Source organism: Phocoena sinus, chromosome 5 (genome assembly GCF_008692025.1).
Source record: "Phocoena sinus isolate mPhoSin1 chromosome 5, mPhoSin1.pri, whole genome shotgun sequence".
In the NCBI taxonomy this organism is placed as follows: Eukaryota; Metazoa; Chordata; class Mammalia; order Artiodactyla; family Phocoenidae; genus Phocoena; species Phocoena sinus.
Genome location: NC_045767.1, coordinates 14055322 through 14070267, shown reverse-complemented (window position 1 = coordinate 14070267; position 14946 = coordinate 14055322). Strand labels below are relative to the sequence as shown.

Genomic DNA, 14946 nt, shown 5'->3' with positions numbered 1-14946 from the left:
TTTAAGAAAAATGGTAAAAATTGGAACCATTGCCCTTCAGTAAAGCTTATGGGTTACTAAGTAGTTGAAAATAAATAATATTGTATCATTTTTTAAAATTTATCTTATTTCTGAATATGATTTAAGAATATTTCGCTTTAACCTTTTTTACTTGAAATTAGTTTATATTTGAATAATATTTCAGTTTTTTTAAAAATTTTTTTGTGGTTTTTTTTTCTGGTACGCAGACCTCTCACTGTTGTGGCCTCTCCCGCTGCGGAGCACAGGCTCCGGACGCGCAGGCTCAGCGGCCATGGCTCACGGGCTCAGCTGCTCCGCGGCATGTGGGATCTTCCTGGACCGGGGCACGTACCCGTGTCCCCTGCATTGGCAGGCGGATTCTCAACCACTGCGCCACCAGGGAAGCCCCCCTATTTTGATTGCTGTCACATAGTCCTTTCCTGCTCTTTGTACCTACCATCTTAAAACTTTTTAGGACCCCAGTGGGATCAATGGTGTCTGCCTTCCCTGTAGCCTTCCTTTTTTTTTTTTTTTTTTGAATATTTATTTAGGCTGTGCCGGGTCTTAGTTGCAGCACACGGGATCTTCGCTGCAGCATGTGGGATCTTTTTAATTGCAGCATGCGCACTTTTTAGTTGCGGCATGTGAACTCTTAGTTGCGGCATGCGTGTGGGATCTAGTTCCCCGACCAGGGATCAGACCTGGGCCCCCTACGTTGAGAGTGCGGAGTCTTACCCACTGAACCACCAGGGAAGTCCCAGCCTTCCTTGATATGGGTTTTAGATTTCTATTTCCTCTAGTCATGTTTATTATTAATATAATTCCATTTGCTTTCTGCTTTCCAGAAAATTATAAAAATTTCTGATCTTCTGATAGTTATACTTGTTTTCTTATTGGCAAATTATGGTATTAATATAATTGTGAGGTAAAAAGCTTTGAGACTAGGGAAGATCGTTGAATCTGGAAGTCAGAAGACCCTGGTTGTTCTGGGAATTCCCAGTGGTTAGGGCTCTGTGCTTCCACTGCGAGGGGTGTGGGTTCAATCCCTGGTTGGGGAAGTAGGATCCCGCATGACATGCAGCACGGCCAAAAAGAAAAAAAAAGTCCTTGGTTGTTCTAGTCCGGACTAATTCTGCAATTGTAGACAAACAGTGTCACGTCTCTAGGCCTTTTTTTCCCCTCATCTGTAAAACAAGTTGGTACTAAGGACCATTCTAACTCTAAAGGAGTCTTTAATATAATCCTTCTTTTTTCAGCTTTGTGGGATTTTTTAAACTGATTGTTTAGCAGTTACTTTATATTTATGGGCCTGGAATAATACTGGTGTGATTTTCTTTTACAGTTTGACTGCTAATCTAGTTATTGAGTATACAGTTCTTTTTTTTTTTGCGGTACGCGGGTGTCTCACTGTTGTGGCCTCTCCCGTTGTGGAGCACAGGCTCTGGACGCGCAGGCTCAGCGGCCATGGCTCACGGGCCCAGCCGCTCCGCGGCATGTGGGATCTTCCTGAACCAGGACATGAACCCGTGTCCCCTGCATTGGCAGGCAGACTCTCAACCGCTGCGCCACCAAGGAAGCCCAAGCATACAGTTTTGATATTACTTACGTTAACATTGTTATGTGACATTTATTGTAAAAGTGATAACAATGTTTTTATATAAAATACCAATTTCTTCCTTCAGGAATCACCACCTCTACCTGAAGAGGCATCAAATCAACCATATCTTCCAGATGAACAAGAACAAGAAGAACTTGATTTTTTATTTGATGAAGAGATGGAACAAATAGAAGGGCGAAAAAACACATTTACTGATTGGTCTGATAATGATTCAGATTATGAAATTGATGACCAGGATTTAAATAAGATTTTGATTGTAACTCAGACACCACCTTACATGAGAAAACATCCTGGAGGAGATCGAACAGGCAACCACATATCTCGGGCAAAAATTACATCTGAACTTGCTAAAGTTATCAATGATGGCTTATATTATTATGAGCAGGATTTGTGGATGGAAGAAGATGAAAACAAACACACAGCCGTAAAGGTAATTGTTTCTGATCAACATCTTTCTGTTGATACTATGTTTTGATGGCACATTGCTGCTTATGTTTTCCTAAACTTGAGGGTTTATTTTATGAAATTTTGAATATAAATAAATTTAATTTGAAAAATTCCTGGAAATATATCTGACATTCACAACCTGAAAAATTATTTTATTAAAATGACAGTGAGATAAGTACTTTAATTACAAAAATAAATATTAACACTCACTGATTAAAAACCCTTTTTTCAGGTGAAAATAATAAGAAGGCCTTTTCTCATAAGAAGGAATAAAATCTAAAGTTATGAACAGGCTTAGTTTATATGCTTTTTCCTTTCCTGGCTAATCACCTAGCTATGTGAGCAGGGTTTCACAAAGGAGTTACTTTTGTTGCCCCTTGTGTCCTTCTCACCTTAGTCTGCAGTGCATGTTCTGTGGTTGTAGAACTGGTTGTTGACAAGTATAGAAGATTAAACTGGCTGATTCTCTCTCCTTGTCCAATCATAACTTTGTTGTTGGGAGTGGTGTTTGAAACCTTGTTCCAATTTTTTATCTTCTTGCGTTTTACCCCACCTCCTGGTACCTATCCCAGTTATTAAGGTACAGTAAGAGAGTGCCAGAGTAGTCTACTGGCTATCTGCATTCCTTTTATATGACTTTTAATGGTATAGATAGGAATTAAAAAGAATCTTTTTCTGCCATTAAATTGATCAGAACCCCCCCCCAAATTAAATATTTGTTTTAGGGATAGAATAATGAGGGAAGAGTTATATAAGTATAATATGCCAAATAGGAAAGAGATCTTGGTCAGAAATACAGTTCTAGAAAGGAAAGCCAGCCAACTTGTGGTTGGAAAGAAGGGGCTGGCTGTCTGTGGAGCTCCATAGCATCAATAAGTGTGCTTTCCTTCTTGAGTCTTCATTTCTTTTCTTCCTGGAATTTCTCCATCACTGCTTTTACCCTCTTCTCTAGCCCCTGCCTTTCTGGAGATCCTGCCTCAGGATATGGTAGCTTGTCAGTGACTTAGAGCCTGAGCAGTTCTCTCTGTCCTACTGCTATGGGAAAGGAAGTGTGTTTTTATAAAGTTTCTTGGTTGAAAGTCTTTCCTTGTGTAAGGGTTGTTACTTTGTTTGTGATACTTAAGTTCTTTAAGTAACATCTAACTTAAATCCTTTTGGGAACAAAAAGAAATAGAAAATAAACTAATAATAGGTTAAAATTGCACTACCTCCATTCCCTATCCCTCTGCCCTGCTTTGTTCTTCACCATCTACCATTCTGTATATTGCACTTACTTCTTTTCTGTTTCCATCTCATGAATGTAAGATCTATGAGGATAGGGATTTTTGTCTTATTTTGTACACTGCTGCATCTCCAGCTACAACGGTTCCTGGCACAAAGTAGTGCTCAATTCATATTTGTTAAAATGGATAAATGAATTACAGATTAAACATTATGAACTAACCGGGGGAACCTAACCTCTGTGTATAATATTGGTTCTGTGGGAAAATATTTTCAGAGTGCCAAATAACGAACTTTCAAGTCACCTTGAGAAACATATCCTGTTGATAGATGATTATTTGCTTTAACGTGTAGACAACAATAATTAAGTTTAATTAATTCATCTATTGCCTTAGCCATTAAATATTAGTCCAGGGAAAGTAATCTTGGCTATATGGCTCTTAAGCATTATGGGTCTGCTCGTAATTATGTCTTATCTGATCCCTGTGTACACTCCTGTTACTTATTTCCTTTGTTTCTAATTCTGTGCTCAACACATAATTTCTCATTAGAATTGTACTTTTTCTGAGAGTCTGTTTAGAGGGAGAGGAATCAATTATTTAATATATATTAAACTCCTACTGTGTGTGTGACACTGTGTTAGGTCCTGGCCGTGGAAGGGGAAGATAACAGTAGGATCTCTACATGCCTGGTTCTTACAAATAATTGGGGTGATAGACATTAAAATGAGCTGCAATAAGTACTTGATCACAAATTATGATAAGTGTGAAAAGAACAAGATGCTATTGGATTAGGCTATAAGGGAATGCCTGTGAGAAAGTCACAGTTATAGTGAGATAGGAACTATGAGTAAGAATGAACCATGCAAATAACAGATAAACCATATTTTAGGAAAAGGGACTAGCAGGTGTAAGGATCTGAGATGGGAAAGAATTTGGTATATTTGAGGAACTGAAAAAAGGTCTGTTGATAGTATTTATGTAAGAGAACAGTTATAGATATATAGACATGCATCTGATCTTAGAAGGTAACATGTGGGCCATGTTAAATAGTTTGGAACTTACCTAAAGTTCAGATGCAGTACCTTGAAGAATTTTATACAGGCCAACAGGATGTGATCTAATTTTTATTTTTAAAATATCACTAGTTACTATGGCAGAGAACGGATTAGATGGGGACAAGAGTGGCAGAAGAAATCCAGTTGGGAGGCTATTAAAGTAGTCCAGGAGATGTATGTTGGTAATTTAAGATAAATTGGTAGCAGAGGAAATGTAGAATTTAGAAGACCCAGGTCTGAGCCCTGAGGAGTGATCATTTAGGAGTTGTATAGGAAACTGGTGTGGAAGCCAAACACTGTCTTCAAGAGGAAAGAATAATCAGATGTGTCAGAAGCTGGACAGATTGAGTTTAGGTATAAATGAAAAGAATGCCAAATTGGCAGTGTTGTTTGTTGATCATTTCTGACTTTGTAAAGGAAGTTTTGCTGAATCCAGAAGCTGTGTTGAACTGTACCAAAGAGTAGGTGTAGGCCTTCTGTTTCTGACATGTCCTTATTACTGAAGACAACTAAAATGGCCTTTTTTTTTTTTTTAAAATGGCCTTTTAATAAATGAGAAAATATCTACTTAAAATCCTTGAAGATCTACAAGGTAAGTTATTATCAGAATAAAACCATAGAGAAGTAGAGTGTTGAAACTAGTTTTGCCTGGGAGACCATTTTGGAATTTGGGTAGTTTGAGAAGTTCAGCTTTGCAAAAGCCACCCAAAATATAGGGATAAAAGACAAACCCATGGCCCAGTCAAAGTCAGGGATTCCAACAGGAGTCCTTTTCCCATTGAATTGGTACCTAAGGAAAATACCCTAGGGAAAGAGAACTTAACTGCTTTCTCATCTTCGCCTCTATGGGACCACAAAGCGTATTTCCTTAGTTGTGCTAAGCAGAATAAGGAGAAAAAAATTGGCGTAGAAGTTATAATCATGCAACCCAAATTCACACTATGTGGGTGACTAGAGTAACTACTAGTCATAAATTTAAAGTGATTGTGGCCTGTTTATTTCCCAGAAATTAGCAGAAGCAAATCTGACTTTTTTGTGAAGACATTCACCTTTATCCTAGGCCTCAAAGAATTTACTCAAATTATTTTGTAATGAAAGTGAACAGCTTGGGCTTCCCTGGTTAAGAAACTGCCTGCCAGTGCAGGGGACACAGGTTTGAGCCCTGGTCCGGGAAGATCCCACATGCCACGGAGCAACTAAGCCCGTGAACCACAACTACTGAGCCTGCGCTCTAGAGCCTGCGAGCCACAGCATCTGAGCCCACGTGCCACAACTACTGAAGCCTGTGTGCCTAGAACCTGTGCTCTACAACAAGAGAAGCCACCACAATAAGAAGCCCACACACTGCAATGAAGAGTAGGCCCTGCTCGCTGCAGCTAGAGAAAGCCCAAGCACAGCAACAAAGACCCAATGCAGCCAAAAGTAAATAAATTAATTAATTAATTTTTTAAAAAAAGAAAAGAAAGTGAGCAGCTCACAAAGTTAATAAGCAAACAAGGAAATAAGGTACTGCATGTGAGAATGAGCAAAAGTAACAGACAGTAAGACCATACCCTGAAAAATTTTAGATAGTAGGATTATTAAACATAGTATAGAGTAACTTTGCTTACTGTGTTTAAAGAAAAATATCTGCAGGGAAAAATAAATTCTAAAGAATAACCTTTCTAGAACTTCTGGAATAAAAACAGTTAAGGCTGAAATTAAGAACTCAGTTAGTTGAAGGGATTAACAGCAGATTAGATACAATTAAAGAATCGGTGAATTGGAAGACAGTTTACAAGAAGCTATTCAGAAATCAGCATAGAGAGATAAAGAGATAGAATATATGAAAGAAGATATAGAATGGTATTGTAGACAATCTTTGATATTATTTGGTGTATTTCAAATCAAGTTGTATAATTTAACATCTAGTGGATTTTATTATAAATCTTTTTATTTTTGAGAAAAGTAAAAAGCAAGTGGAATATAGAGTGATAAACATGGTCTAAGATAGATATTTATTCAGAGTTCCAGAAGGAAAAGAGAGAAAATGGGACAGAGTCAGTATTTTAATAGGTAATACCTAGGACTTTTTCTGAACTGCAGAGAGGTACCAGAGTAGAGCAGCCAGGGAAGAAAGGCGGTTACTTTCAAAGAAAGAAGAGTGACTGGACAGCTGATAGCTGACATCTCACCAGTAACATTTGAATGCAACAGACAATGGAACAATGGTGTTAATATAACACGGGAAAATAACTACCAACCTATAATTGTGTGCCTTGCAAAAGTATCTTTCAAGTAAGAGAGTGACAGATAATGAGAGGAATTGCAGTTCATCAAAGGAATTTCCAAAATTGGAATAAAAGTGATTCCAGGTGCCAGAAATACAGAAAGGAGTATAGAGCAAAGCAAGTGATAAATATGTGAATAAATCTGAATAAATATTAACTGTATAAAACAATAACTGTGTCTCACAGATCTAATATAACATTAACACAAACTGGGAGAGAGCAATGAATGAATCGTATTTAAAGGTACTTTTGTGTTTGGAAAGAAGATAATTGATTAGTTTTAAAAGTTTTCATTTTGCCGTTTGAACGACACCCATTTAAAAATAAGATTAGGGGCTTCCCTGGTGGCGCAGTAGTTGAGAGTCCGCCTGCCGATGCAGGGGACACGGGTGCGTGCCCCGGTCCAGGAAGATCCCACATGCCGCGGAGGGGCTGGGCCCATGAGCCATTGCCGCTGAGCCTGTGCTCCGCAATGGGAGAGGGCCACAACAGTGAGAGGCCCGCGTACGCAAAAAAAAAAAAATAATAAAAAAATAAAAATAAGATTAGAAGAAATAATCTTGAAACTAGGAGAAAGGGAAAATGTGGAATAAGACAAGAATAAAGGGGAAGGAATCTTCCAGCACAAAAATGAGGTAGTAAATTGAAACCCAAATATTTAAGTAGCTAAAATGAATATTGTCAGAATGTATGCAAATACAACCAGTTATGTTATTTACATGTGACACATCAAAAAGATAAGAAAGCCAAAAGATTGAAATTAAAAGACTGAAAAAATACATAACATAAAGTAGTAATAATCCAAAATCAATCTACAGATTCAGTGTAGTCCCTATCAGTATCCTAACTGGCTTCTTTGCAGAAATTGACAAGCTGATCTGAAATTCATATGTAAATTCAAGAGACCCAGAATAGCGAAAACAATTGAAAGAGAACAAAGTTGAAGGATTCATACACAGTCCTTACATTAAGGCAATGTTGATACTAGTATAAGGATAGACATACAGATCAATGGAAGAGAATTGAGAGTTGGGAAATACACCTATGTGTCTGTGGTCAACCAGCTTCCAGCAAAAGTGCCTAAAAAGCCATTCAATAGGGAAAGAATAGTCTTTTCAACAAATGGTCTTGGGACAAGTAGATATCCACATACAGAAGAATAAATTAGACACCACACTAACTCACCGTGCACAAAAATTAATTCAAAATAAACACATGAATATAAGAGCAAAAACTGCAAAACTCTTGGAGGAAAACATAGAAGAAAATCTTTGACTTTGTATTTGACAGTGGTTTCTTATATGACACCAATAGCACAAGCAACAGGAGGAAAAAATAATTTTGATATTATCAAAAAATTAAAAATTTTGTACTTCAAAGGACACCAGAAGATGGACCTCCCCCCAAAAAAACCATTTACATTAGCACCCCCCAAAATGAAATAACTGAGGTATAAATCTAAGAAAATATGTACAAGGTCTATGTGAGGAGTACCATAACTTTGATGAAAGAAATCAAAGAATTAAATAAATGAGAGAGATTCTGTATTCATACACAGGAAGAGAGACTCAATATTGTCAGTTTTCCTAAATTGATCCAATGCAATCCCAATCAAGATTCTAGAAATTTATTTTGTGGATGTTGACCAACTGATTATAAAATTTTATGGAGAGGCAAAAGACCCAGAATAGGGGCTTCCCTGGTGGCACAGTGGTTGGGAAGCTGCCTGACAATGCAGGGGGTGCGGGTTTGTGCCCTGGTCCGGGAGGATCCCACGTGCCGTGGAGCGGCTGGGCCTGTGAGCCATGGCCGCTGGGCCTGCGCGTCCGGAGCCTGTGCTCTGCAACGGGAGAGGCCGCAGGGGTGAGAGGCCCGCGTACCAAAAAAAAAAAAAAAAAAAAAGACCCAGAATAGCCCATACAATATTGAAGGAGAAGATAAGTCAGAGGACTGGTAATATCCAACATCAAGAGTTACTATAATGCTATGATGATCAAGACAGTGTGATATTGATGAAATAACAGACAAATAGATAAATGGAACAGAATAGAGAACCCAGAAATGACCTCTAAAAATAAACTGATATTTGGCAGAGGAGCAAAGGCAATAAGATGGAGAACATATAGTCTTTTCAACAAATTGTGATGGAACAACTGGACATCCACATGAAAAAAAAAAATCTAGGCACAGACCTTACTCCCTTCACAAAAATTAACTCAAAATGGATCACAGGCTGAAATGTGAAACACAAAACTATGAAACTCCTAGAAAGTAATATAAAATAAAATCTAGATGATCTTGGGTTGAGCAATGACTTTTAATAAGTTGGAGTTCATTAAAATGAAAAACTTTTGCTATGTGAATGGCACTGTCAAGAATGAGAAGCCAAGCTATAGAATGGTAGAAAATATTAGTAAAACACACATCTGATAAAGGACTATAATCCAAGATATACAAAGAACTCTTAAAATCAACAATATGAAAACAACCTGAATAAAAAATGGACCAAAGATCTGAACAGACATCTCACCAAAGAAGATATACAAATGGCAAATAAGAATACGAAAAGATACTCCATGTCCATATATCATCAGGGAGTTGCAAAGTAAGACAACAGGGAGATTCTACTACACACCTATTAGAATGGCCAACATCTAGAACACTGACAACACTAATAAATGCTTCTGAGAATGTGGAGTAACCCTCATTCATTGGAGGTAGGAATGCAAAATGGTACAGCTACCTTGGAAGACAGTTTGGAAGTTTCTTACAAAACTAAACATACTCTTACCATACAATCTAGATTGTGTGGACAATCTTTTGTCCACACAAAAACCTGCACGTGGATGTTTAAAGCAGCTTTATTCATAATTGCCAAAACTTGGAAGCAACCAGGACATCCTCCAGTAGGCAGATGGATAAATAAACTGTGGTATATCCAGACAATGAAATATTATTTAGTGGTAAAAAGAAACGAGCTATCCGACCATGAAAAGACATGTAGGAACCTTAAATTCATGTTACTAAGTGAAAAGGTCCAATCTGAAAAGGCTACATACTGGGTGATTCCAACTAATCAGTGTTCTGGAAAAGGAAAATGATGGAGATAATAAAACTAGTGGTTTCTAGGGGTTGGGGGGAGGGAGGGATGAATAGGCAGAACAGACGATTTTTAGGGCAGTGAGATTTTTTTGGTATGATAATATTATAATGATGGATATGTCATTATCCATCATTATATCCATCCATATATCAAAACCCATGGGAAGTACAACACTGAGTGAAACCTATGTAAATTATGGACTTTTGGTGATGTGTCATTGTAGGTTCACTGATTGTAACAAATGTAACGCTTGGTGCAGGTTGTTGATAGTGGGCAGGCTGTGTGTGTGGGAGGTTATAGGGTATATGAGAACTCTAGTTTCATATAATTTTGCTGTGGAGGTAAAACTGTTCTAAAACATAGTGTACTGAAAAAAACAGGTTAGGAGAAAATATTTGCAAATCATATTTAATAAAGGAGTTGCATTTTTAATATGTAAAAAAAACTCTTACAGCTCAATAATAAAAAGGACAAGTAACCCAGTTATAAAATGAGCAAAGAAAATGAATAGATATTTCTCCAAAGAAGATACACAAATGGCCAATAAGCCCATGGAAACTTGGTTGACATCATTAGCCATCAGGGAAGTGAAGTGAAAAATCATGATCACAATGAGATGCCACCCATACCTACTAGGATGACCACAATAAAAAATATATACTCACAATTGCTGGTGATGATGGGGGAAATATGAATCCTCATGGACTACTGGTAAGCAATTTGGCAGTTCTCAAAATGTTAAACAGAGTTATTATATGACCCAAGAATGCCACTCCTAGTTATATACATGAGAGAAATGACAACATATGTCCACACAAAAACTTGTACACAAGTCTTCCTTGCAGCATTATGAAAGTGGAAAGAACTAAAATGTTCGTCAGCTGGTGAATGGATAAATAAAAGGTGGTATAGCCATACAATGGAATATTATTTGGCAATAGAAAAAAGTGAATTTACTGATACATGCTATATGAAAACATCATGCTAAGTAAAATAAGCCAGTAACATAGTACCACATATTATATGATTCGTTTATCTGAAATGTCCAGAACAGAGAGAAATTAGATTGGTGGCTATCTAAGGTGGGGTTTGGGATAGGTGGAGAAAATAGTGACTGCTAGTGGGTACTGGGCTTCTTTTTGGAGTGATGAAAATGTTATAATATTGATTGTGATGATGGTTGCATGTGTAAACTAAAAACAATTGTACACTGGGGTAGATTGTACTGCAAGTGAATTATATCTTAATAAAATGATTTTTAAACAAGTAAAAGGAAAGACATCCTGTGTACATGAATTGGAAGTCAGTACTACCCAAAGTGATCTACAGATTCAGTGCAATCCCTATCAAAGTCCCAATGGCATTTTTTGCAGAAATAGGATAACAGATAATAAAATTTATATGGAATCTCACAGGACCCTGAAGAACCAAAAACAATCTTTAAAAAGAAGAAATAAAGTTGGAAATCTCACGCTGCTGATTTCAAAACATATTGCAAACATATTGCAAAATTAAAACAGTGTGTTGCTGGCATAAAGATAGACATAGACAAATGGAATTATAGAGCCCAGAACTTGAATGCCAAGACCACTCAGTGGGGAAAGGACGACTTCTTCAACAAATGGTGTTGGGGAAACTGCGTATTCACATGTGAAAAAATGGAGATGGACCCTTACTTTAACACCATATGCATAAAAATTTTAATAACAGATTAAAGACTTCAACCTAAAACCCAAAACCCTTAGAAGAAAACATAGAAGTGAAGCCTCATGACATTTGATTCGGCAGTGATTTCTTGGATATAACACCAAAAGCACATGTTAAAAAAAATAGACAAGTTGGAATTCATGAAAATCAAAAGCTTACGTGTATTAACAGACACAAAACAGGGTGAACAGACAGCCTGCAAAATAGGACAAAATATTTGCTTATCATAACTGATAAGGTGTTAATATTCTTGAATATATAAAGAAACCCCCCAAAAAAAAGAAACCCAACAACTCAACAAAATAACTCAATTTAGAAAATGGACAAAGGACTCGAATAGACATTTTTCCAAAGATGATATACAAATGGCCAATAAGCACATGAAATTAATGCTCAACATCATTAGTCATTGGAGAAATGCAAATCAAAATCAAATGAGTTATCAACTCATTAGGATGGCTACTTTCAAAATAAAAAGCAAAACACAGAAAATAACATTTGTTGGAGAGGATGTGGAGCAATTGAAACCTTACATTGGTGTTGGAAACATAAAATAGTATAGCTGCTACGGGAAACAGTATGGCAGTTAGAAAACTAGAGAGATATTTGCATGTTTATAGCAGCAGTATTCACAATAGCTAAAAAGTGAAAACAACACAAATGTCCATTATCAGATGAATGGATAAACAAAATGGTGGTGTTTATGGGCGATGGAATATTATTCAGCTTTCAGAAGAATGGGAATCTGTCACATGCTACATACATCACTGATAGTCTTTCAGGACATGCTAAATGAAATAAGTCCCAAAGACGTAGTGTATGATTCCATTTATATGAAGTACGAAAGTTTTAAAATTCATGGAAACAGAGTGGTGTTTATGGGGTGGGGGGAAATGGGGAGTTGTTTTAATTGGATAGAGTTTCAGTTTTGTTTAATAAAAAAACTTGGGTATCTGTTGCACAACAATGTGAGTATACTTAACACTACAGAACTATACACTTAAAGATGGTTAAGATGGTGAATTTTGTTATTTGCTTTTGTATCCCAATTAAAAGTAAAAATTATAAAAGAAACCCAGCCATTTACCAAATAAGTAAAAAGTAAAGAAAAGAAGCTGTAGTACATATACTTATATCAGACAGAATAGGCTTACAAAGTAGACTTGAAGACAAAAAGCATTACTAGTGCTAAAGAGTGTCCTTTTGTAATGATTAAAAGTGAAGAAATTCATCAGAAAGTATAACTTAATATTTGATGTATTTAATACAAAATACTTGAATATGTGAAGCAAAAGTTGATAGAACAAATCCAGTTTGTGGATTTGTGATGTAATTTACCCCCAACTAAATAAGGAATGATCAAATAATTTAAAAAATGAGAATAATTTGAGAAACAACTCTGTACCTAGCAACTGCAGAGTACATGTTCTTTTTGAAGATATGTATACTACTTTGACCTATTTTATAAAGCAAATTTTTAAGCATTGATAATACATAAAACACACTAATAGTGGAATTAATTTAGTGTTTAACAATGGAAATAATACCCTGTGTGTTTTGGAACAAAGATATATTTTAAATAACTCACCAAAGAAGAAATCATAGTGGAAATTAGAAAATCTAAGTGGAATGTTAGTTGAATTTTAAAGGTGCACCTAGAGAGATAGGCTTAAATGCAAATATTAGGTAAAATGCTTGAAATTAATAAACCAATCACCACTATTATCTTTGCTGTATAAAAATCCTCCCCCACCCAGTCTCAAAGGCTTAAAGTAAAAAATTTCTCACACTGCTTGGCAGTGATTGGGTTGGCTGCTGCAACTCTGTGTGTGTGTGTGTGTGTTTGGTTCTGTTTGGTTGGTATTCATACTGAAAAAGCAGCCTGTGTACAGTACTTGCTTATTCATTCATATAGCAGATGGGGTGAACAAGAGGATGAGCTAAAGTGTATAATTGTTTTCAAAATTGCTGCTTAGGTGTGTTTTATGTATATTTGCTCACATTCCTTTGGCTAAAGCAAATCACATGGGTAAGTGTTGTATATGGGCCAGAGTTGTTTATGCTCCAAGGAGATGAAAGGTAATTACAATGGGCAGATGTATGTAGTCCTTAAATTTAGGAAGTCTGGTCTCTGAGCAATAATAGAATCTACTGTAGCTTTTATGAAGCTAGAAGTTAGAAAGTTCTCAAGAAGTTAGAAGAAGAATTAGCAAAATAAATTTCCATAAAAGTATATGGAAAGAGGGCTCCCTGGTGGCGTAGTGGTTGAGAGTCCGCCTGCTGATGCAGAGGACACGGGTTCGTGCCCCGGTCCGGGAAGATCCCACATGCTGCAAAGCAGCTGGACCCGTGAGCCATGGCCGCTGAGCCTGCGCGTCGGAGCCTGTGCTCCGCAACGGGAGAGACCACAGCAGTGAGAGGCCCACGTACCGCAAAAAAAAAAAAAAAAAAAGTATATGGAAAGAAATAATTAATTAGATCTAACAGAGGATTAATCATACCAACACTTAATTCTTTGAAAAGGCCAACATTATACTTAGGAAGACAAAATAGAGGGAAGTGTAAATATTTTAGCTGCAGTGAATATAAGGATGTAATTACTGATTATGGAGAACTTTTAATAGGTATTTCAGACCAATGATTTGAACATTTAGATAAGGAAAAATTTCTAGAAAAATATATGTTACCAAAACTGACTGGAAAAGAAAGTAAGTTGCTATAGATCATTTTAAATAATCTTCAGACTCCAAGATTTAACTTAATTTTATTAGCAAGTTCTTCTAAAATTGGAATAATTCCAACCATGAAAAAGTTTGCAGTGAATAGAGCTAATAAGTATTCAAATATTTGTTGAATTGACTGAGGTAAAAAAGGGAATACTTGACTCATTTTATGAGAAGAGCATAACCTTGATACTAATACCTGAAGAGAACATGAATGAGAAATTCATGAAAATATGAATGAGATTTCATTTTCTAATAGTATAAAACAACCATGAAAGGATCTATGTATTTTTGAAATGTGTACAAACATACATAGAAGGTAATACTGTAAAGAAAAAGGCAGGAATAATTGTCACATAAGTCAGGATTTGGATTGTTTTTGTGGGAAGGGAGTAGAATACACAGGGTTTCAATATACTAACAGTGTTGTGTTTCTAGTACTTTTTACGTATTTTCTTTTTTTTTAATTTTCATTTAAATTTATTTATTTTACGTATTAGTTTTCTAAACAAGTTGCACAGGTATGTTTAATACATTTTCCTATGTGGCATATTTCATGACAGTACTAAGAACAGGCTAGCATGAATGGGAATGTGTGGGACAAGAAGAGGTAAGCCAAAGATGAGTTACTTCTTGGAGCAGCAGGGCTGTTTTTGGGCTAAAATAAAGGTTAGGGTTAACTTTTTTTTTTTTTAATACTTAAAAATGTTTTTTTATTGAAGTATAGTTGATTCACAATATTGTGTTATTTTCAGGTGTAAGGTTGAACCTGTTTTTGTTTTTTGTATACAGTTATTTGT

General features: G+C 36.4%; 1 protein-coding gene across 7 annotated transcripts in view; it reads left to right on the top strand.

Annotated features, from left to right (window-relative positions):
• LARP1B (La ribonucleoprotein 1B) overlaps positions 1–14946 on the top strand; it is a 125018-nt gene that overhangs the window by 37766 nt on the left and 72306 nt on the right. For all 7 annotated transcript variants that reach the window (XR_004349983.1, XM_032632605.1, XM_032632606.1 and 4 more), the window contains exon 11: positions 1683–2048. Coding sequence is in view for 6 of the 7 variants with exons in the window: in XM_032632605.1 (XP_032488496.1) it covers positions 1683–2048 (366 nt within the window). In the remaining variant the exon portion in view is untranslated. The remainder of the gene's footprint in view (positions 1–1682; positions 2049–14946) is intronic.